This window comes from Cynocephalus volans, chromosome 14 (genome assembly GCF_027409185.1).
Source record: "Cynocephalus volans isolate mCynVol1 chromosome 14, mCynVol1.pri, whole genome shotgun sequence".
NCBI classification, from domain to species: domain Eukaryota; kingdom Metazoa; phylum Chordata; class Mammalia; order Dermoptera; family Cynocephalidae; genus Cynocephalus; species Cynocephalus volans.
In genome coordinates, this window is record NC_084473.1 from 68,848,258 (window position 1) to 68,871,993 (window position 23,736).

The following is a 23,736-nucleotide window of genomic DNA, read 5'->3' on the forward strand; positions in this document are numbered from 1 at the left end:
AACTTATAGTGTCTGTCTTCTCTGTGAATCATAAACTCTAAGACCAGGGACGAAGTTTTTCTCTCTTTCCCCAAGAATCTACCAAATTGTCACCTAGTACATATGCAAGCAGTATTTGTGATGAAGAAAATTAATAAACACTTTCATTCTCTTTTCTAAGAGAGTGAGGAAAATCTTACAAACAAGGAAAGCTAAGAAGAATGCCAGCTTATGTCACATATGGCAGAAACAAGAGAGAACTCTGCAAGAAAATACCTTGAAGACCTTCTCATTCTTTTGCCCCTTTTCCAGAATTAAGGTTTCCATCTGCAAGGGAAAGTTTTCTGGAAACAGCAGCTTAGGAAAACACACAACATATAGCTGTTATAACTGCCATGTTTATATTGAGTTCTGGGTTAGCTAGCCTGAAGCAACCGTGGTAAAAATAAACTTTCAATGTGTTTTAACAATCGGTGTTTCCAATAAGCACTGTCAACACGACCTTTAGTGGTCTCCAGAACTTCTCTGTTACTAAGTATTTAACAGGTTGCTCAACCCCTATGGCTTTCTGTCTGCCTTTAATTTACCTCAGCATTTTTAATGCTGGAGTAACAATACGATATACAAGCCATCCTTTGGGAGGATTTCTGAACATAATTTGAAAAGCCATTGAACTAAAAAAAATTGATATGGGTTGGAGGAAAGAGGGTCAGTAGATATTATATATTCCCCATATGATAAACAAGTATAAATAAACCTCATGTGGTAATTCCCTAACTCCCTATTCTCTGCTTAACACTGAACTATAGCCCTTCCCACATTTTCTTTCCTGGAGAAATTTTGGCTTTCAGAGATAAGCAAATAGAAACATTTTTTGATAAAATTATTGCCCATGCTCTATAATAATGCTAGGGTTTAAGAGCAATTATAATCCTTCTTAAACTGCCTAAGGCCATTCTGAGCTCCTAGAAGCTCTTCTCATATTTTTGTACTCATTGTTCTTATTAAATAATTCTTTTCTTCACTAAAAGACCATTGATATTAATATAATTAGAGATTTTGAAAAAATTGGAAGTAATAATACGAACATAACATGATGTATACTAAATTTTGTTGTAGGTAATTTTGTTGGTAATTTGAAATAAACAATCTGTGGTCACCTAATAAATGTATAACGCAGTCTAGCAGCTGACCTAATCACATAAGTACATAAAGAATATTTCATGGTCAACACTGCATTTTCTTGTTACAACAGAATATAATAAGTCTTACAAACAATTTTTATCTTTCAGAAAATGTAATAGCAGTATGAATCAAATTTGATTTCTTCTCTTGTCCCTACCCCCAAGGGAAGATACAGACAAATAAAGGCAATAAAAGGATGAAAAAAAGTAGATACCAGGGTACATCATCATGGTTTCAACACAACAACTGTATATCTAATTAACATCAATTTCTGGATTTCAAAAGGGTGAAACAGAACATATTTCAAAACTAAAACAATCAAATAACAATAACAAAAACTCAAACCATATAAGTTGGCCTTTATATCAGAATCCACCCTTTTAATGTTTCACTTGTTGCCCTGTTACTTTTTCTGTTTAATATCTATTTAAAACTCACATGACAATGTAAAGAAATTTATGAAGACTATTCTAAGTTAAGGTATTTATCCTACAGAAACTCACCCACCATCACTCCTTTTTTTGCTCTACAAGAGAGTCATTTTTCCCATTTGATCCAACACTGGATCAAAACTAGTGCTGTGCCTTGTGAAATAATTATAAAATTGACAACTGTAATAGAAAGGCACAGAAACTCCTCATTAAAAAAGTAGGATAAAAAATTGGTCACAAAACACAGAGAGAAAAGAACTAAGTAGAAAATTTTAATTGATATTGATGTTAGCCATAACCACAATTATCTAGACCACACTTAAGAACTCTTGACTGTGATGGGAGTCAACTTAGGAAATAGTCACTTTTTCACAAAATACAAGGAAGGGTTTAGAGGACACAGTTGTAGTTGTCTTTTGGGGTTTTTTGGTTTTTTTTTTTTTTTTTTTTTTAGTTTAAACACTCTTAAATTAATACTAGTATTTCTTTTTCTAAGAAAATAGAGAAGAGAAACAAAACCCATCATAAGAACTTATTCTTAAGAGCATGTTTTAAATAGTTCTGCAGAAACAAGCCAGGTTAAGTAGAATACCCCAGACTATGCACAGCAGAAGCAATTTCATAATACTGTGGGGACTCTCACCTTAAAAGTTGTGGTGCCATAGAGCTTGGTGGTATGCACTGTCTCTGGAAGCACATTGGTGATATTGGTGATGAATTCTTCCAAGTACTTACAGGATTTCTCCAAGTGTGTTGTATTGATAATAATCTGGACAAGCTAGAAAACAACAAGCGCATGTAAAAGTGGTACCTACTACTTATTTCTTAACTATAAAACTATTAAAACTATTCATATTCCCCAGAGTCTAAAAGAAATATGAAGAGGAAATGGAATGGAACCATTTTTGTCTCTCTTTTCTACATCTTTAACTTTTTATTTTCACAAGAATATGTCTGGTGGCAGGGTTGTGGCAGATAGGAGTTTTGGTGTGTGAATTTAGTTTGTATTCTAGCCTACTGAGGTACTGAGCTAGGGAGAGAGTGGTTAGAAGATACAAAAGGAGAACCCGGAACTAAAGATGAAGGGAGGTACTACACATTTTTAAAATCAATGGTATTTCAAAACAATGTTTAAAAGTTTGATTTATACTTCAATAAGAATCATTGACATTATATCACATCATGGAATATTAAACAAAAATATGAATATATCTATAATCTGAAAGTAGTCTTACCTCCTCCATAACATGTAGCACTGGGCTAAAGCACACAGTTCAATCTCAAAAAAATACGTATCATCTCAAAATGACAATGCTTTTATAATGGGTTGAAGTAAAAAAAAAAAAAAAAAAAAAATACCTTTTACTCCACTAAGGAAGATCTCAGGAAAACAGCTACTTTTAAACACAATGACAAATGGCAAAGATTCACTTTCAACAAATTCTCTTAGAGAAAGAGGTAGAGCAACACTGGGCCTAGATCTCTATTTCTCCCCACAACTCATGAGAAAAGTTCATATTCATCAGAAACCCTTTCCATTCATTCTACAGTTTGAATTTAGAGACATTGAGTTTTGAATATAAGACTACTGTCTCCTATAAAATTACCTGAAACATCAGCCTTTTAACTTTAGAGTGCTCTAGGAAAAAATACCCAACAAAATAAGCAATTCATCATCCTCTTCCTTTCATCATGTTTCTCCTTCAGAAGAGGACTAAAGTCATTTTTAAAAGATTTAAATTGTCTAAATTAAATCACTCTTCTTCCTGAGTGGGAAGGTGGCTACTGGAAAGGTTGTCTTGATGTGGAAGTCAGAAAAGTAAGAGAGTTAATTTGGAGAACTGCAGAATTTCTATTTTAAAATCAGCATTACCTATAGGGAACACATTCTGTCTATCAAAAGAAATCCTAATAATAAGGAGAAATCGTGTCATGTAACTGAAATAAAAAACAGTGGCAGCCAAAGAGAAAATTGTCCTGTTTTGCAGGATATTGGCAGTTTAAAGGGAAAAAAAGGAGGCAGTTTCACTGGGTACAGTAGTAATTTCTCATGACTTTTTAAAGATCTGTCAACACAAAAGATCACCATGAATTACATCAATTGGCTGTCAGTCACTTTTGAAATGTTTCATTGCTGAGCATATAATAGACTATTAAAACACTCTAGGATTACAGTAGATACCATGTCATTTTCAGAGGGCATACTGTCTATTAATGAGGTCTAAGTGATCTCTACTCCTGAATGACAGCTACCAAAATCTTTGCAAGGGCATTTACGAATGTAAACCAGAGGTTTTTGGAATTAATTTTGAACTTAAAGATGAAATTAAGCAATTTCAGATTATCAACTTCCATTAGAATTTGAGCTCTTTTGATGATATTTTTAAACCCTACTTCCCAGTCTCTTACAAACTGCAGCAATCTGAACTGTCTCCTTGTTTCAAGGACATGGAACTAACAACAAATTAGATAGATGTTGGTTATCTCTTATATAAAGTTAAGCTCTATGAGAACTATCCAAAAAAACCGTAAAGTAAACAGCCAGCACTCACAAATAAATGAAAGAAGTCACTTAAAGTTAAAAACTATTAAGAATTAGAAATTTTTTTGTCTCTCCTAGTATCAGAGAGAATTTAATTAGAAAAGCACAGAGAACAACTTGGAGGTCACTTCTCTTCCAAACCTGCTCCGAACACCCCAGTGGAACCTGAACCATGGTGACATATGTTCTATTCTTGACCAACTCCAGAAAAGAAAATATCTTCATCATCTTCAATATTTTAGAACTAAGTCCTAAATTCCAAGAAGAGGTTTCCATTCCCAACCATAAATTACTTCTGGTGTATACACACGTACATATACCAGAACTACTATTAGCTTGTTTCCAAAAAGCAAAGAATTCAGTACATTGAATCTTTGAGAGTACTAACTCAAAGCAAGAAAATGACAAGTGACACTCTTTTCCACGCCACCCATGCCTCTCAACTGTTATATCTGCAAGAAGACAAACAGCTAAATAGCAGTGCTCATTCTCATTCACAAAAGTAAGCTAGCCCTAAGATTTCAAGGGATTTTATCTCCATTTAACCCAAGCCAGGGTACAAAAAACTGTGTTAACTACTCATTTTATATTATATCCAAGACTAAAATAACTAAAATATTAAAATGCATGGAACTACTGGCTCCAAATTCTAAGGTCTACTACAAAGTTTACATTGAACAAGTCTTAAGTATAAAATGTTCTAACATGAGGGCAAGATGGTGGACTAGAGTTGCCAAGGGTGCATCCTTCTCACAGAAAAGGACCAAAACAACTACTAGAAAGTTAAGTACTGACAGGATTGTGTGTGGGAGAGTGCAGGAGTACAGCAGGAGACTGGTGAGATCCCTGTAAAGCAAAAAAACCCAGAATGACAACATAAAGAGGAGTGAGAGGCACATGGTCTCACCTGCCAAGACTCTACCACCAGAATGAGTACAGAAAGGACTCTCGTACAGAAAGGGTAGGAAGAGGGCCCACACCAACCTTCATCCTCACCACAGTGGTTTGCAGTTCTTACTGGATTAGGATGCTACAGCCCTTGCAATAACAGAGCCAAGTGTGGGGAGCAGCCTAGAATACATGTACTGTATTACTAAAGAACAGGAGTACATACTGTGTACTCCCCACCCCCCAAACTCATGACCCACGCTGATGCAGTAGAATGCCATCTTGAAACCAGAGCCACTGCCAGAGAACACCCTGCCAGGGAGTCCAGTAGCCACTATGCTCCCTCACAGGAAAAGCTACAGAGCCCAGAGCCCAGCAGCTTGAAGCCTGGACCCAGGAGTGGCTGTGACTATAGTCTAGTACCTCTGGGAAGCCTATCCTAGGCCTGCTAAACTGACAACATACCCCACAACCCTGGCCAGAAATCAGACAGACGACATCCTTCAGTAACCCCACCAGCAGGCTGAGTTCTGTGCACCCAAGCTCCCAACCCAGAAAAACAGCCCATGGGTCCCTACTCTAACGAACATACCCTTGCGCTGGCAGAACCAATGTGTATCTACACACTCCTGGAGAAGCAGCCAGGTGGTCTCGTGCTCAACAATCCCACCTAATGGCCTTACCCACCATCTAAGAATCAGCTGGCAGTGCCCCCTCACTTAAGTCCCACCTAGTGGCTTCCCACACTGCCCAAGAAGCAGCTGGCTAGGTCCTCTCTATCCAGCCCCACCTAGTGGCCTTGCCCACTGTTCAAGAAGTGGCTGGCAGGAACCACTCTCTGCAGCCTCATCTACCAGCCTAGGATACTGCCCAATTAGCAGCTGGCTGGGCCCACTCTCAGCAAGCCTGTTTCCCAACCTTGCACACCACCCAAGAAGTGACTGGCCAGGCCCTCCCTCTGCAGGCCTGTCTAGTGACCTCAACTGCTGCCTGAGAAGTGAGTCAGCAGCCTCACCTTGGCAGCCCTGCCTTTGGCAGACCCACTCCCCAAACTGCTGAGGGAAGCATGACCCCGCACCTGACCCCAACAGTTGGCACAATAGAACAGCTCCTGGCAGACCCACACCTTGTTAGCCAAACCAAAGCATGCCCATGCCCCTGAGAGCAACAGCCTAGCTGTCATGTCCCTGGTGGATCCGCCCAAGTCTTTGCACCATCACATGCAAAAATATCTGAGTGAGAAACAGCTTAGCTGATATGCCCGTGGCAGGCCCACTCTTGCTCAGAGAATCAGCATGGTGGCCCTGCACATGGTGATCTAGCCTTGGAATCCCTGACACGACACACATACATGCCCACTACCGGAAAAATCAATCCAGCAATCCCACCCACAGTGAGCCAGCCCCAGAGACAACTGACTCACATGAGCACAGGCATATCCCCAGCCTGAACCAACAAAGCAAGCCACCCCTATCAAAGCTATGCCACTGCCACCACAAACCTCCCGAGCATAGGCCAGTGAGGCACGCGCAGACATAGTGAATGTGAAAGTGAATTACAGCTGAAAAAACAACACTGAGTCAACACTAATATATCCATCCAGAACAAAGCCACTATACACTACCCAAAGACATATTGGTAAGGGCACGTCCTTCCCCACACAAGCCATTCTACAAAATTCAAGGAAGTGACTGTTCCACCAGATGCACAGATATCAACACAGGGAAACAAGAAACATGAATCAACAAGGTAACATGGCACCAACTAAGAAACACAATAATTAAAATTATATTATAAAGCTATAGTAACTAAAACAGCATAGTGCTGGCATAAAAACAGACACCCAGAAATCAAACCTCATACTTACAACCAACTAATCTTTGACAAAGGCACTAGGAACATACACTGGGGAAAAGACTGCCCCTTCAATAAAATATGCTGAGAAAACTGAGCATACATATCTAGAAAAATGAAACTAGACCTGCACCTCTCGCCATATACTAAAATCAACTTAAAATGGATTAAAGACTTAAATATAAGATGTGAAACTACAAATATCCTAAAAGAAAACATAGGGGAAACACTCCAGGAAGTAGGACTGGGCAAAGACTTTATGAATAAGACCCCAAAAGCACAGAAAACAAAAGAAAAAATACACAAATGGGATTATAAACACTAAAAACATTCTGAACAGCAAAAGAAACAATTGACAGAGTGAAAAGACGACCTACAGAATGGGAAAAAATATTTGCAAACTATGCAACTAACAAGGGATTAATACCCAGAATATATGAGGAACTCAGACAACTTAATAGTAAAAAATAAATAACCCAATTATAAAATGGGCAAAGGAGCTGAAGAGGTATTTCTCAAAGGAATATATATGAATGGCCCACAGACACATGAAAAAATGCTCAACATCACTCAGCATTCTGGAAATGCAAATCAAAAGCACTTTGAGATACCATCTCACTCCAGTTAGGATGGCTAATATCCAAAAGACTAAGAATGACAAATGTGGGTAAGGTTGCAGAGAAAAAAGAACCCTCCTACACTGTTGGTGGGACTGCAAAATGGTGCAGCCTTTATGGAAAATGATATGGAGGTTCTTCAAACAATTACAGATAGATCTACCATAGGACCCAACTATTCCACTGCTGGGTATTTACCCAGAGGAATGGAAATCATCATGTTGAAGGAACACCTGTACTCCCATGTTTATTGCAGCACGATTTACAATAGCCAAGGGTTGGAAACAGCACAAATGTCCATTATCAGATGAGTGGATAAGGAAAATGTGGTATATCTACACAATGGAATACTACTCTGCTATAAAAAAAGAATGAAATACTACCATTTGCAGTAACATGGATGGACTTAGAGAAAATTATACTAAGTAAAATAAGCCAGGCACAGAAAAAGAAATACCACATGTTCTACTTATTTGTGGAAGCTAAGAATGAATGAATGAATGAATAAATAAATAAATAAATAAACAAACAAACAAACAAACAAACAAACAAATAAATGGGGGGGCGAGAAGACACAGCAATCACAATTCCTTGACCTTGCTAAGACAAGTGAACAAATATGACGTTGATGGGGGGAGAGGGGAGGGGAAGGGGGAAAAGAAGAATTGGTAAAGGGACACAAATATCAACTACATAGTATATTGATAAATTAAAGTTAAAAAAAAGAAAATCATTTGTCACTATCCTCTAAAGCCAAACATATGCCTACACTACAACCCAGCCATTACATTCTAAGACATATGCCAGACAGAAATATGAACTTATGTGCACCAAAAGCTATTTATAAAAATGTTCATTAGCAGCGCAACATAAAATACCAAAATCTGGAAACTACTCAAATGCCAATCAACCAGAGAATGAATATATAAATTGTAGTGTATTCACACGAGACCACAATGAAAATGAATGATCTACAACTGCACACCAAAATCTGGGTGAATCTCATCAACATTATATTGAGAAAAAGAAGTCAGACCCAGGAATAGAAATAATTCTAATTCCATGAAGATAAAGAGCAACAAAATTATGGTCTCAGTACTGGACAAATCATCTACACAACAAACCAACTGAGGAACAATTAATCTATCGGATAAAGGGAACAAATCTACAGTTATTAGAGGGGGAAGGGAAACGGGGAGGAGGAGTAGGAAAGGGAAAAAGAGGAGAATGAGAGGGGGATGGGGAAGGGGAGAGATTGAGTAAGGGGCATAAAGAATAAGTATGATTTGTAACAATGAATATGCTAATAAAAATTTTAAAAGATAATAAATTGGATTATTTATTTTTTTACTGTAATGTTGCTTGAGTTCCTCATATATTCTGGATATTAATCCCTTGATGGATGCATAGTTTGCAAATATTTTCTCTCATTCTGTAGGTTGTCTTTTCACTCTGCTGTTTGTTTCCTTTGCTATACAGAAGATTTTTAGTTTGATATAAACTCATTTGTTTATTTTTTCCTTTGTTGTCTCTGCTTTTGGGTTCCTATTCATTAAGTCTTTGCCTAGTCCTACATCTTAGAGTGTTTCCCCATGTTTTCTTCAAGCAGTTTTAAAGTTTCACATCTTATATTTAAGTCTTTAATCCATTTTGAGTGGATTTTGCTGTATGGCAAGAGGAATGGATGTAGTTCCATTCTTCTACATATGGATATCCAGTTTTCCCACCACTATTTATTGTAGAGGCTCTCCTTTCCCCATTGTATGTTCTTGATGCCCTTCTCGAAGATCAGTTGGTTATATATACGTGGGTTGATTTCTGGGTTTTCTATTCTGTTGCATTGGTCTGCGTGCCTGTTTTTATGCCAGTGAAGAAACATGGCAAACACTACTTTGGTCAGGTGATCAAGGTTAACATCGTCAGTGATAAGGTATGTTGATAGCATGTACTTTTTCCCTCTTTCAATACTCTATTTTTGGAAGCAAGTCACTAAGCATAGCCCACATTCACCTCCTTGAGGGAGTAGTATCTAGATAAATTATTTGAAATTACTTGAATTCTAAAAGAGGACCCATTGTCCTTTAAACCTACTCCATTAGGAGTTTCCCATCATCGTTCTAGTAAAAGTGCTCTCGTTAAGGTCACCAACTTACTCCAAGGTGGGAAATCTAATGGTAATTCTTTTTCTCTTTTTATTGAAACACAATTGATTATATACATGTGTGGGTACTGAGCTGACTATCAATACTTGTGTAAAATATGTGATGATCAAAGCAGGATAATTAGCATATTCAACATTATAAAATGTAATCATTCTTTGTATCCCTTAACCAATGTCTTGCTTAACCCTCAATCCCTCCCCCTTTCTCATTCAGTGGTAATTCTTGGTAAATCTTGATCTTCATTGTACATATCAACAGTGTCATAAGTGATCATTCCTTCCTTCCTTCATACATCTTCTCCACTTTACTTCCTGGACACCATACTCTCCTATTTTTATTTTTCCTACTTCCCTGGTGGCTCTTTCTCAATCTCCTTTCCTAAGTTCTCTATTCTCCTGACTTCTTAATATTAGAGTGTCCAAGGGTTCAGTCCTTCATCCTCTTATCCATCTTTATTCATTCCCTTAGTAATATTATCCAGTTGCATGGTTATAAATATTACTTATAAGCTACCAAATTTTTACCTCCAGGACAATCTCTCTCCCAAACTCTAAAATCATATCTACAACTGCTTACTCAACATCTCAACCTGTATGTCTAATAAACACTACATATTTAACATGTCCAAAGTCAAATTCCTAATATGCCCCCACTCCAAATTTAGCTTTCTGTAAAGTTTTTCCCATCATAGTTCATGGTATATATATAGTCTTTGATTTGCTCAAGTCAGAAACTCTTGGAGGTATCTTCAGCTCCTCACTTTCTCTCCTCCTTTGCATCCCATCATCAAGAAAGCATGCTGGCTCTACAATTCAAATCTTATTAGTGTCCATGGCTACCATCCAAGCCTCCATCAAATCTCGTCAGATTACTGTCACAGTCTCCACCCTACAGTTTATTGTCAATATCTCGGTCAGTGTGATCTTTCTGAAATATGTCAGATCATGTCACTAATCAAAAACATGCAATGGCTTCCCATTTCACAGAAAATAATAGCCAAAAGCTTTACAAAAGCTTCCACGAACCCCTGGTATCTCTCTGATCTAATCTTCAACTTTTCTTCCCATTGCTCACTCCACTCCAGCTACTCTAGCTTCCTTATTATTCCCTAAACTTTCCTAGAATTTTCCTACCTTCAGGCCTTTGCTCTAGCTCTATTCTGTGCCTAGAATGCTCTTTGCCTTTCAATGATAGCTCACCCTCAGGACATTGCTCTAAAAATAAGACCAACCTGCAACATCTACCAGACTCCTAATTTCCTTAACCCAGGTACTTTTTTTTCTCTCCATAGTGTCCATGACTTTTTATCATATTATATAATTTACTTATTTATTTGGGTTATAATTTATTTTCTGTTTTCCCTCACTAGAATGTAAAGAAGGGTCTCTGTTGCAGTAGTTGTTGCTCACTAATTTATTCTAAGAGCTTGGATAAGTGCCTGGGACAAAGCAGACAATATATACTGTAAAGTTAATAAACAAATTATTTACCCTAATATGACATCTTGTTCTAATTTGCTGACATCTCATAACTAAAAAACTCCCTTTCTGTACTAGGCCTGACAATCATTGTTTGCCTGCCCAGACATCGCAATAACAACAGGCAATATGCATTGAGTATTTACTTTGTACTGGACACTTTTCTAAGTACTTTACATGCTCATGTAATCCTCATAACAATCTATGAAATACATGCTATCATTGTCCCTATTTTATACAGAAAGCCAAGTAATTAGTTCAAGGACACAGCTATTAAGGCAGGATCCAGAATTGGAATGTAGGTATTCTGCATTAGAACATACACCCCTAAAGTAAAGCTCAACTGCTCTTCCCACAAACCTGGAACAAGCAGCCCTGAGAAGATAGCTGTTCCTACTCAATGAACTAGAAACAGTCACATAAGATTGCAAAGAAAGGTTTTCAAGTTCCAGTAGGTGCTAGAACTAAAAAGTAATGTTGAATTGGCTCACCATGGGAAGCAAAGAAGCCATGAGAAAAGCAAGAAAGGCAGTGTGTAGAGAGAAAAAGATAAAAGGATAGAGCACATGAACAGGAAAAAAAAAGAGATGAGATGCCATGTAACCCCAAAACCAGACAGACAGAAATTAGCTTACAGGAACATTTAGTCCTGAGAGAACTACCTGACACCCTGAAATAAGATTCTGTAAGTTTTACATGCTTATAATAATTCCATTGGTTGAGTGGATTTCTGCTTCCTGACACAAAACCATCTTTAACTAGAACAATTTTCTTGTTACTATGGACTTCCTGTAAAATCTCTATCTTTGTTAGGATGAAATAATTAAATCAATATAGAAGGTAGTACAATATACTAAAAGTAAACAGCTTTGGGAAAACCAACCCACATTTATGTCTCATTTCTACCACTTTGTTAGCTGGGTGACCTTGGGCAATCTCCCTGAACATTAATTATGCCTTCTATAAAATGGGAACAATAGTGTTGGGAAAAATAGGAAAATGTCAGGGCCCCTCAGATGTTCAGAATCTTGCCAAACATTTGCTGTAAATATCCTCAGGTGTTCCTTGTTACTACTTAATGTAAATTGTGTATGGGCACCCAGGTGTCCAGGGTTGTGGACTTACATATAAAAGACTAACAGCTCTGATCCACAGTGCTTCTCAGAACTCAGAGAAGCCACTAGGACAGTTGCTCCTAGATCTGAATAAAACCCATTCATTTTTCTATACTCACGGCTCCCAGAACCTTTTTTTTCCCTACTACCTAGCTCACAGACCTGCATGTAGAGGGTTTGTAACCCAATCTGTGCAACAGACTCAAGGGGTTTGTAAGCCGTAACTTTACAATTGGTGTAGTCATCAGGATATTTGAGCAGGTACAGGAGCCAAAAGCCCCTTGGAATGGGAGAAAATGTGGCTACTCCTGAATATGTTGTGCCCTCTGGCCACTTTCCTGTTGACTGGGATCTGGCCGCGGCTTACTATATTAGAAGTCAGCATAGAACAATCACTCCATGAAGCAGTGCGGCCTCGGAGAGCCCCCTGGGAGGAGGAGGAAATGTGCCTATCCTTGAGTATATGGTGTCCAGTGGCCACTTTTCTGCTGACCAGAGCCTGGCAACTTCTCACTATGATACAAACTGATTGAGATTTAAAGAAGAAAGCAGAGCTATTGGAAGTACAGATAATCTGTCTGGAGGATGATGTGCTGAGACTTGGCACCCCTGCCTCTCACACCTGGAAGAATGACAAACCCAGTGGTGAGTTGGAGGAGACTTTCCACCTCCAGGCATGACCTGTTGTGCACCAGAAACTGAAACACGAGGAGTCAATAGGACCAGGTGGACAACCAGAAGGTAATCCACAGGTAACTGAATTCATTAGCTATGTCCCATATACCCAGGTTGAGTTAGTTGATTTAGGGAGATAGTTCTGGCAGAAACAGGGGGAGCCCCTAGCTGCTTGGCTGCTGTGGTGATGGGACATAGGGGTGGATACTGTGTTATGCTCTGGTGAGGAGAAGGAAGAATTGCCCTCTATTACCATGCACCCATCCCTGAGGCAGCAGCTGCAGAATAGCCACAGATATGCACAAGGGCCAGATAATCACTCCTTGATGGAATGGGTGAGTGCAGCTGCCCGAACCATGTAGGCAAATGCTGGAGAACTGCCCAAGACTGTGAGTAAATGGCAAACATATACTGACTTGGTTCAAATAATTCAGGAGCTGGGGATGAGGCAGTCCATGTTTAATGTGAACACCCATGGCCTGGATGATGAAAATTTTACAGGCAGTATGAGAGACATAGTGCTACAAAATGCCCCGTCCATACTGGCCCCATACACTGGTCATCCTATACATGAAGTAACGACCATGATAGTTAGCCTGGGTGAAGCAGAGAAGATAAGACAAGGAAAAGAGGTCCGGAAGGTGGCTAAGACCCGATCCCTAAGAAATGATCAGGATCTTATCCTAATGGGACCAAGCAAGACTAGCCATAAGCAGATGTGGCTTGACTTGCTTGCAGCAGAGGTTGATAGCAAGAAAACTGCCCAGCAGCCAAATGCGGTCCTGTTTGCCTTGTGGCAGCAATTACGCCCTGAACAGCATTTCACTAAACTCCAGAAATAGGTAGCAAAGTGCACTCGGTAGACTTAAAGGATTTTTTGATTGCTTCTGAGGAGGTGGATGAAATGTTCAAGTTTGATTAGGGAGCAGACCAAGGTACTCGTCTTTTGAGGGCAGGTGAGGACCAGAGATCTCACGTTGAATTGGCAATACACTGGTCAAGGACTAATGTGCAGCATGTTTTGGCGTTGGTAGATACAGGCGCAGAATGTAGCCTGATATATCACAATCCAGATAAGTTTCCAGAGGCCACAATTCATATAGATGGATATGGAGGACATACTATTGAAGTCAAAGCTGTGTCATTGCCATTAAACATAGGACGATTGCCCCCTCTTGCATATACTGTATATATATCCCCAGTAGCTGAGGACATCTTGGGTATGGATATACTTTATGGCTTGCACCTGCAAACAACAGTTGGAGAGTTTCGGCTATGAATACGGACAATAAAGCCTGTCTTACAGGGATATGCTAAACATGACCCAAAGGTGTTACCCCAGCCATGACGTGTGGTTAATGTAAAGCAGTATCGTCTACCAGAAGGACTGCAGAGATAGGTGCCACTATATTGGAATTAGAAAAAGTTGACATTATTCATCCAGTTCATAGCCCATTTAATGTTCCGGTATGGCCACTGAAAAAACGTGATGGTACCTGGAGAATGACTGTGGACTATCGAGAACTAAACAAAGTAGTGCCTCCTTTGCATGCAGCCGTGCCTTTGGTTCATGACTTGATGGATCAGTTGATGACTCAGCTGGGAACTTATCATTATGTACTGGACCTTGCAAATGCTTTCTTCTCTATTCCCAATCTCAGCCGATAGCCAAGATCAGTTTACCTTCACCTGGGAAGAGAGGCAGTGGACCTTTCAAGTATTGCCCCAGGGTTATCTGCATAGCCCAACCATCTGTCATGGTTTAGTGGCTAAGGACCTAGCCAAGTGGACAAAGCCCAGCATGATTACGATGTTTCACAACATTGATGATGTGTTGTTAATCTCTGATTCTCTCACAGATTTAACCCAGGCAGCTCCAATGCTGCTAAGCCATTTGGAACAATGTGGGTGGGCCGTGAACACAGCCAAAGTGCAAGGACCTGGGCTGTCAGTCAAATTCTTAGGAGTAGTCTGGTCGAGTAAGACGAGGGTCATCCCAGAAGCTATTGTGGACAAGATACAGGCATACCCTCAACCCACAATTGTAGCTCAGCTACAGACATATTTGGGACTTCTGGGGTATTGGAGAGTTTTTGTACCACATATGGCTCAAATGGAATACCCACTGTGCATTAACAAAGAAAGGAGCCCCCCGGGATTGGACTGAGGAAGTCGAACAGGCATACTAGGCTACAAAAAGGGCAATACAGCAAGTACAGGCTTTAAAAGTGGCTGATCCCACTAAACCTTTTGAATTAGACGTAAATATCACCCAAGAAGGGTTAGGATGGGGTTTGTGGCAGAGACAAGACCGATTCCAAACACCTGTAGGATTCTGGTCTTAGCTCTGGAAGGGTGCTGAAGTATGCTATTCTCTAATAGAAAAACAGCTAGCAGCTGTATATTCTGCCTTGATGGCCACTGAAGCTATCACAGGAACTACCAAAGTCCTAGTAAGGATGGCATACCCCATAATAGGTTGGCTGCACACGTGGGCAACCACCCCTAAAACAGGAGTAGCTCAGACTCCCACTCTGTTTAAATGGGGAGCATATATAGAACAAAGAAGCACTGTGTCGACGAGTCCTCTGTCCAAAGAGTTGCGAGCTGTGCTAGGCCCAGTAGAGGTTGTGGAGGAAACTTTGACACAATCCTTACCCATGGAGGTGGAGGCTACACCTTTCCACAAGGGACAGGGCCTATCACAGAACAAGCGTGGTATACAGATGGCTCTAGCATGGGACCCTCAGCATCATGGACAGCTGCTGCTGTCCAGCCCTTAACAGATACTATGTGGTATGAAAATGGCACAGGGCAAAGCAGTCAATGGGCAGAATTGAGAGCTGTTTGGATGGTAATAAAAAATGAGCCTGGGCCATTAACAATCTGTACTGACAGCTGGGCTGTGTATAAAGGTTTAACCCTTTGGGTTTCTATTTGGAAATATCAATGGTGGATGGTAGGCCACCAACCCCTGTGGGGACAAGGCGTGTGGCAAGAGTTATGGGAACTGGGGCATGAGAAAGAAGCAACCCTTTTTCATATCACAGGACATTTCCCCCTAGCCAGTCCAGGAAATGATGAAGCTGATGCCTTGGCTAAGGTAAGATAGCTGGAGAGAGCCCCAGCTACTGATGTAGCCCAATGGTTACATCAACGAATGCAGCATGCTGGCAGCAAAACCATGTGGATGGAGGCTCAAAGATGTGCCTTGCGTATAAAATGGGAAGATGTAGTAAATGCCTGTCATGCTTGTCCAGTATGTGCTCAAGAGTCTACACCCCTGGCAGGTACCCCATATAGACAGGCAAAGAACTCGAGGAAGGGTGCCCCTGACTTGATGACAAGAGGCCTTTGTCAGACCACTGCCAAGGTCAGAGAATTTCAGATACATCTTCACTGCTGTTGATACAGCTACTGGTCTTCTGTTTGTATGGCCTTGTAAGGCCCCAGACCAGGTAAACACTGTGAAGGCATTGAATAGCCTTACGGCCATGTATGGCCAGCTTATAGTCACAGAGAGTGACAATGGAACCCACTTTACCGGACATGAGGTTCAGATGTGGGCTTCCCAGTTGTCTATTTAGTGGAAGTTACATATGCCATATCATCCCCAGGTAGCAGGGATGACTGAGTGATACAATGGTCTTTTAAAAAAGGGGCTAAGGCTATCTGCCCAACCGCCATCACTGAAGGGGTGGACATAGTGGTTATGGCCAACAGTCAGGATTCTAAATTAGAGACCCCACAAGGGTGGGCCCTCTCCACTGGAAGCTCTGTTGCTTAGGGCTGCAGCACCTATACAAATGCAAGTAACTACTAGAGACAAGCTTTTGAAGCCAGGATATGGCAAGAATGGAAATATTCTCTTACCAGCCCCAACCTCTTTAAAACAGGGACAGACAGTAAAATGGGAATGGCCTTGGAAAACAGAAGCCCCCCATATACTCTGAGTAGGCCTAGTAGGGCCTTGGGGGAAAGGATTAGAAGAAGACTTGCAAATTTCACCTTGGGTGACAAGTGCTTGGCCTCCTCTAGTAAAGGTAACATGGCCTAGAACAGATAAGCACTCTATTCCAAAGGGCACATCTGTATTATCATTATGGCCAATTATGAGTTCCCTGTACAGAATCTGCAGATACAACAGTACTAGCAGATAATATATGGTATCATAAACCAGGTAAGATACCTATTCCTGCAACCATCCTTTCCCAGGATGGCAAACTAGCATGTATCTTACTAGAGGGGCGAGAACTCCCCCTGTTGGTACCAATAACCCTTCTGTCTTTTCGCCCATAGTGTTCTGGCTGTGGGCACCAGAGGCAACTGGATACAGATATACGTTCATGTGACCAATGTGTTGGCCTACTGAATATACACTGTACTTCATACCAACGATGACTACTAACTGGACATGTGCGGCTAATAACTGAAAGAACAAAACTACAGAACAAACCTTAAGGACAAGCCTTAAGGCATATTGGACAGACAATAGGTTGTATGAATGTAAGGGTGACTTATCCTTGCTAAGGAAACATCGCGGAAGATTCTGAACGCATAGATTGTACAGTGAGGGACCCTGAAGGGGTGGATTGTTGGGAAAAATAGGAAAATGTCAGGGCCCCTCGGATGTTCAGAATCTTGCCAAACATTTGCTGTAAATATCCTCAGGTGTTCCTTGTTACTACTTAATGTAAATTGCGTATGGGCACCCAGGTGTCCAGGGTTGTGGACTTAAGTATAAAAGACTAACAGCTCTGATCCACAGTGCTTCTCAGAACTCTCAGAGAGTCCACTAGGACAGTTGCTCCTAGATCTGAATAAAACCCATTCATTTTTCTATACCCACGGCTCCCAGAACCTTTTCTTTTCCTATTACCTAGCTCACAGACCTGAGTGTGGAGGGTTTGTAACCCAATCTGTGCAACAGACTCGAGGGGTCTGTAAGCCCTAGCTTTACAAATACCACATGCCCAGCCTGTTTCAAATGGTACTACACTAAATGAAATCACATTTGATTTCATTTAGTGGGCTTTGAAGACTATAAACTGCTCCACAAACGTTACCTATTATGATAATGATTTCACATGTGAACTCACTTTAATTACTTATAAAGAAGGACATGTATTCTCTTTCCAAAGATGAGTAGTATAGTTATTCAAAGATTTTCTGGTTAGTGATAAAAATAATCACTTTAGTGCTGGCCCTCTGGCTCACTCGGGAGAGTGAGGCACTGGTAGCGCCAAGGCCGCGGGTTCGGATCCTATATAGGGATGGCAAGTGTGCTCACTGGCTGAGCGTGGTGCAGACCCCACTGTGCCAAGGGCTGTGATCTCCTTACCAGTCAAAAAAAAAAAAAAATCACTTTATGTGTATGTGTCTATACCTATAAGCACCACCATAATAGCTAAAATAAATATGCAAAGATACTGATGATGAAAGTACCTTTTTCTAAAAACACCAAACAACTTAGGAATAATGTTTAGCATTCAATGAAATAGTGCCAAGAATTATGACACGGTTCTTTCTTGATAAGCTCCTACTGGTTCTTCCTATCATTACCTGATCTGTACAGTGCCCTTGAAAAGGACAATGGGATGACGAAAACCCAAGCTAAGAAGTTAGGCCTTTCTCAAGATGTCACAGTAAACCAATGGCAGAGCCACAAGTAAACTCGAGTCTTCTGAGGTCAATGCTATTTCTATCAGACCATATTCCTGCTATGCTATTATTTTAAATGGATTTTAAGAGACTGTTAAATTAAATGGCATAAGGAGAGTTATATCATGAGTTATAATGAAGAGATACTTCTTGAAATAAATAAATTTCCTGCCCTTGTGTATGCGTAAGTGACTACGCCAATGTATGGTTAAGCAATTCATAACTAAAGTCAAACTGTTTCATTATTTTAGTTACACTAAGTTTTCCATTTGTATTGTAAGGGCTAGGGGTTGTCACAGACCCTTCAAACCCATTGTACAGATGGAGTCACCAGGCCCCTCACACACAGGTCCATGCTCGGTCATTGGGAAGGATCTTGGGAGCTATTGGCAGATGACCCGAGCTCAGTCGTCAGCTTCCTTGGCAGCAGCAGTAGCTGCGGTGGAGGTGACCTCCCTGTGGTCCCCCCCAGGGGGATCCCAGGGGCAGGGGGCAGTGTGAATCAGAGCAGCTTGTCCTTTATACTTAAGTCCAATAACCCAGGACACCTGGGTGCACATGCGCAATTACATTAGACAATAACCAAGGAACACTTGGGCACACGTGCATATTTACATCAAATGTTTGGCAAGATTCTGAACATCTGAGGGGCCCGGACCATTTTCCTATATTTTCCCTACACCTTCAGATTCAGAAAAGGAAAACAGGATAATCTATCTAAAGCAAGGGGGATTTCCTAATTTTTACTCCAACTTTCTTTTTTGTAGCCTTCCTATGTTTTAATGAATAGAAATTAGCCCATTTTAAGACACATAAAGGCAATATTTAATATTTCCATACCTGGTAATAGAAAAGAAGCTCTGCAAAATGAGGAGACTGTCCTAAATAATGTCTAAGGTGATTATCAATTGAAAAAAAAAAATAGTGTTATAAGTAGATTTTAATCACTGCCAAAGTCCCACCTTACAATATAGTATTTTTTAATCTTAATGCAGAGAAAGAGAAAATTACTCCAATATCAGAAGTAGATGCTCATTCTTTACCTACAAGTCAGTATCTCTAACCATTTGCTAAATTTCACCATAATCCTTGACAGTGTTATTAGAAAATGTCAGCTCTCCTGAGAGCAACAGACTTTCAAATCATACCACCTCTATAAGTAAAACAGATGGCCAAAAGCCTTTCCCTTTTTCTGTGAAAAAAATTTCTCTAAGCTCTCATTTTTGGCACTATAGCTTCCAATGAGTGACAGGTTGAGGCTATGATGCAATCCTGGGATTCCAAGAGAAAGGAAACTTCACATCTTTCTAAATTTTAGGACTACATACCCAATGGGCCAAATCTTCAGTTTGCCAAGACACTATCCGCAACATATGTACAATGCCACCCTCCCTTTATGAGATTACATAAGCTTCCTCATAAATGTGACTATTGCCTTTCCCTCACATTTCCTCAATCCCAAATCTCCAGTTGTTAGGGTTGCCCTTTAGGGTTATAGTAATAGCTATGCTAATTGTATTGTTAAAGAAATTCATAACTAAAGCCAAAATATTTCATTATTTTAGTTATACTAAGTTTCCATATGTATTGTCAGGGCTAGGGGTTAGGGCCCACAGACCCTTTGTACAGACTGGGTAACCAGACCCCTCACATGCTAGGCTGGGTCACAGACCCCTCACACACAGGTCCACGTTAGATAATTGGGAAAGATCCCGGGAGCCATTGGCAGATGACACAAGCTCAGTCCTCAGCAGTAGCAGCAGCAGCGGTAGCAGCGGTGGCCTCTCGGGGACACTGCCAGCAACAGCTTGCAGCAACAGCCTCCAGCAGCAGTAGCAGCCTCCCCGTGGCCCCCTGGGAGCATCCCGGGGACTGAGGGCACTGTGGATCAGAGCTACTCTTCCTTTATACTTAAGTCCATAACCCGGGACACCTGGGTGCACATGAGCAACTACAGACAATAACCAAGGAACACCTGGGCACACATGCATATTTACATCAAATGGTTGGCAAGATTCTGAATATCTGAGGGGCCCTGACCATTTTCCTTCACTTTCCCTACACCAGTCCTTTTGCAAAACAGATTACATGCTGATAAAGAGTAATTTACCATTCTCAAAAACAAAAACTGTAGGGAAAGTGAAGGAAAATGGTCAGGGCCCCTCAGATGTTTAGAATCCTGTTGAGCATTTGATGTAAATATGCACATGTGTCCAGGTCTTCCTTAGTTATTGTCTAATTGCATGTGTGCACCCAGGTGTCATGGGTTATGGACTTAAGTATAAAGGACAAGTGGCTCTGATCCTCAGCGTCCCCCTACCCCACCCCAGGATGTCCCAGGGAGTGGGGGGCCATGGGGAATACTGCTGCTGGAGGCTGTTGTTGCAAGCTATTGCTGCCAGTGCCCCCGGGATGCCCTGAGAGGCCACCACTGCTGCTGCTTCTGCTGCTACTGCTGAGGACTGAGCTCATGTAATCTGCCAATGGCTCCTAGGATCTTTCCCAATTACCTAGCATGGACCTGTGTGTGAGGGGTCGTGACCCAGCCTGGCATGTGAGGGGTCTGGTGACTACATCTGTACAACGGGTTTGAAGAGTCTGAGCCCTAGCCCTGACAATACAAATAGAAACTTAGTATAACTAAAATAATGAAACGTTTTGGTTTTAGTTATAAATTGCTTTAACAATGCAATTGGCTACGATGGCAAGAGTCCAACAATAGCCCCAGCCAGACAATTAGCATAGCTATTGTCCTAACCTGACACGAACCAAAAAAAATTTTATATGGTCAATGGCAATAATACAAATTCACTGCAACAACTACAGAAAAAAAAACTAGTTAAGCTATTAAAAACAGTGAAAGAGGAAAAAAATGACTTCTTAGAAAAAATAATTGATTTCTCAAATGTGACCAAAGAAAAGAAGGGATTTCATTTTGCACTTTCCTATCAGGAAAACCATGATAGACCATGTAGAAAGTTGTAATTAATTCACACACAAGGCCCAGAATGTAGGACATCTGTTCACATATTGGCTTGACTGCCTTCATTAAGAGCAGATTTACCTCAGTAAGCCCAATATTTTTCCTTTTAATGACATTCTGCAGAGAGTTGCTCAGAGTCCTGGTTAGCAACAGGTTTGTAGATTTACGAATCATGTCATCAACTTCAGTAGAGCTGAAAAAGAAGTGTCAAGAGTCATTTACACTAGGTAGCAGAATTACTATGGCAAACAAACAAGGTATTTGTGGTAATAAAAAAGTAATGATAATAATAATAGCAGGAGCAAATAATATTTATTATGTGCCAGAAACTATTCTAAGTATTTTAACAAATTCTCTCAGCTTTTGTATGGCTACAAAAATTTACTTTGCCTTCATTATTAAAAGTTATTTTGCTTCATATAGAATTCTGGCTTGATTTTTCTCTGAGTACTTTGAGGATGTCACTCCATTATCTCTGGTTTACAGAGTTTCAGACAAGAAGTCTGCTGTAATTATTATTATTATAGCTGTATGTGATGTTTGGTTTTCTGAATGGCCTTTTTAATGTTCTCTTTTCCTTTCATTTTTATCAGTTTGAATATGGTGTCTTTAAGTATTTTTTGTTTGTTTGTTGTTGCTATTTTTCATCTGGATTAGGCTTCTCAAAATCTTGAATCTCTGGTTTGATGTCTTTCATTATTTTTGGAATACTCTCAGTGATTATCTCTCAAAAATTTCTTCTTCCCTGTTCGCTCAGTCTTCTTCTTCTTAGATCTACTCTTTGAAATTGCCCCACAGATCTTGGGAACTTTGTTGTATTTCTTTCACCTTTTTATTCTCTTTGTGTATCAGTTTGGGTAACTTTTACTCACTGATTCTTTCCTAAGCTAGATCAAGTCTACTGATGAACCCCTTAAAGGAATCCTTCATCTCAAAAACTGTTTAATTCAAGAATTTCTACTGGACTCTTTCCTACAATTTCCATCTGTCTGCTAAAAGTCCCTACAGGTTCATACATGTGGCATTTTAAAGTCCCTAACTAGTAGTTCTAATCATATGGTCATCTCTGAGTCTGGTTCTGTTCATTTCATTGTCCCTTGACAATGAGTTGTTTTAATTGTTTTGTTTTGTTTTGTTTGTATATCACTATTTTTGACTGAAGGTTGGACATCATATGTAAAACAATAGAGGCTGAGGTAAACAGTATTTTTGCTTGGAAATGACCATATATCTCTTTTCCTTTTGGGTCATTAGTGTGGGAGTTGAATCAATTGAGGCAGGAGTTAAGCTGGGTTTGAGTTTTGCTGATGCCATGATTCAATGCCTTACTGAGTTCAAATTCCTCTAATGATAGAATGGGCTAGAGGATTTTTCATAATGTTTCTCCACCATACACAGCTTTCAGCTATACCTGTATGTCTCCAACACAGAAGGGAATCTCTCTGTCTACATTCTTGGCCATCAACCAGTGGTAGATTTCTGCCACTTCTTACACAGTTCTTGCTAAGCTGTTAGTGAGAATCAAAGGACATACTCTTGTCCTGGCCAGACTAGTCTTAGGTATGCCCTGTGTGCTTGGTACACAGGAGTGGAGCTTGCACAATATCCCTGCCTTTCCTTCCACTAGTGGCCAAACTCTGCTTTGTATTTGTAGTGAATCTAGTACAGGAGTTTTCTGCCCTTTTGCCCAAAGTAGAAGACCTCTTTTGGCAATGGTATAAGATCCTTGGCACAGGACTGCTTCTTGCCCTTCTTCTCCCAGGGGTAGAACATTTTTTTTTCCTTCGATCCTTCCTATAATAGCGATAGGTCTTTTCCTGTGCTATACAGAAAAAAAGGGTTTCCTGCCATTTCCCCAGTGCCATTACAGACCTTTTCTAACATCCTCAATTTGTATTAACGTTGGCACCTGTGCTGCTACCATATATCTCCAGCACTTATCATTATTTGTTCAGTGTCTCAATTAGACTTCAAGACAGGGAATGTATTTCCAGCATCTTAATGTCTTCACAACTAAACAGCATCTGACAAATAATAAATTAGTCATAATGTATGGTGAATAAACCAATAATTGAATAAAGAAACAAAGGAGCCTACAGTCTAGCACATACAGAAACATATACACACAAGTAGAGCAATAACAATATTTCCAAAGGATTTTACCTG

The 23,736-nt window shown here is 40.2% G+C and overlaps 1 protein-coding gene across 3 annotated transcripts in view; it reads right to left on the minus strand.

The window, feature by feature from the left end:
• The window catches only part of EXOC6B (exocyst complex component 6B), a 765,574-nt gene that overhangs the window by 339,049 nt on the left and 402,789 nt on the right, over positions 1-23,736 (minus strand). For all 3 annotated transcript variants that reach the window (XM_063078345.1, XM_063078346.1, XM_063078344.1), the window contains 2 exons: positions 21,652-21,763; positions 2,239-2,373 (listed from right to left, as the gene is read on the minus strand). In XM_063078345.1, the coding sequence (XP_062934415.1) occupies positions 2,239-2,373; positions 21,652-21,763 (247 nt within the window). The remainder of the gene's footprint in view (positions 1-2,238; positions 2,374-21,651; positions 21,764-23,736) is intronic.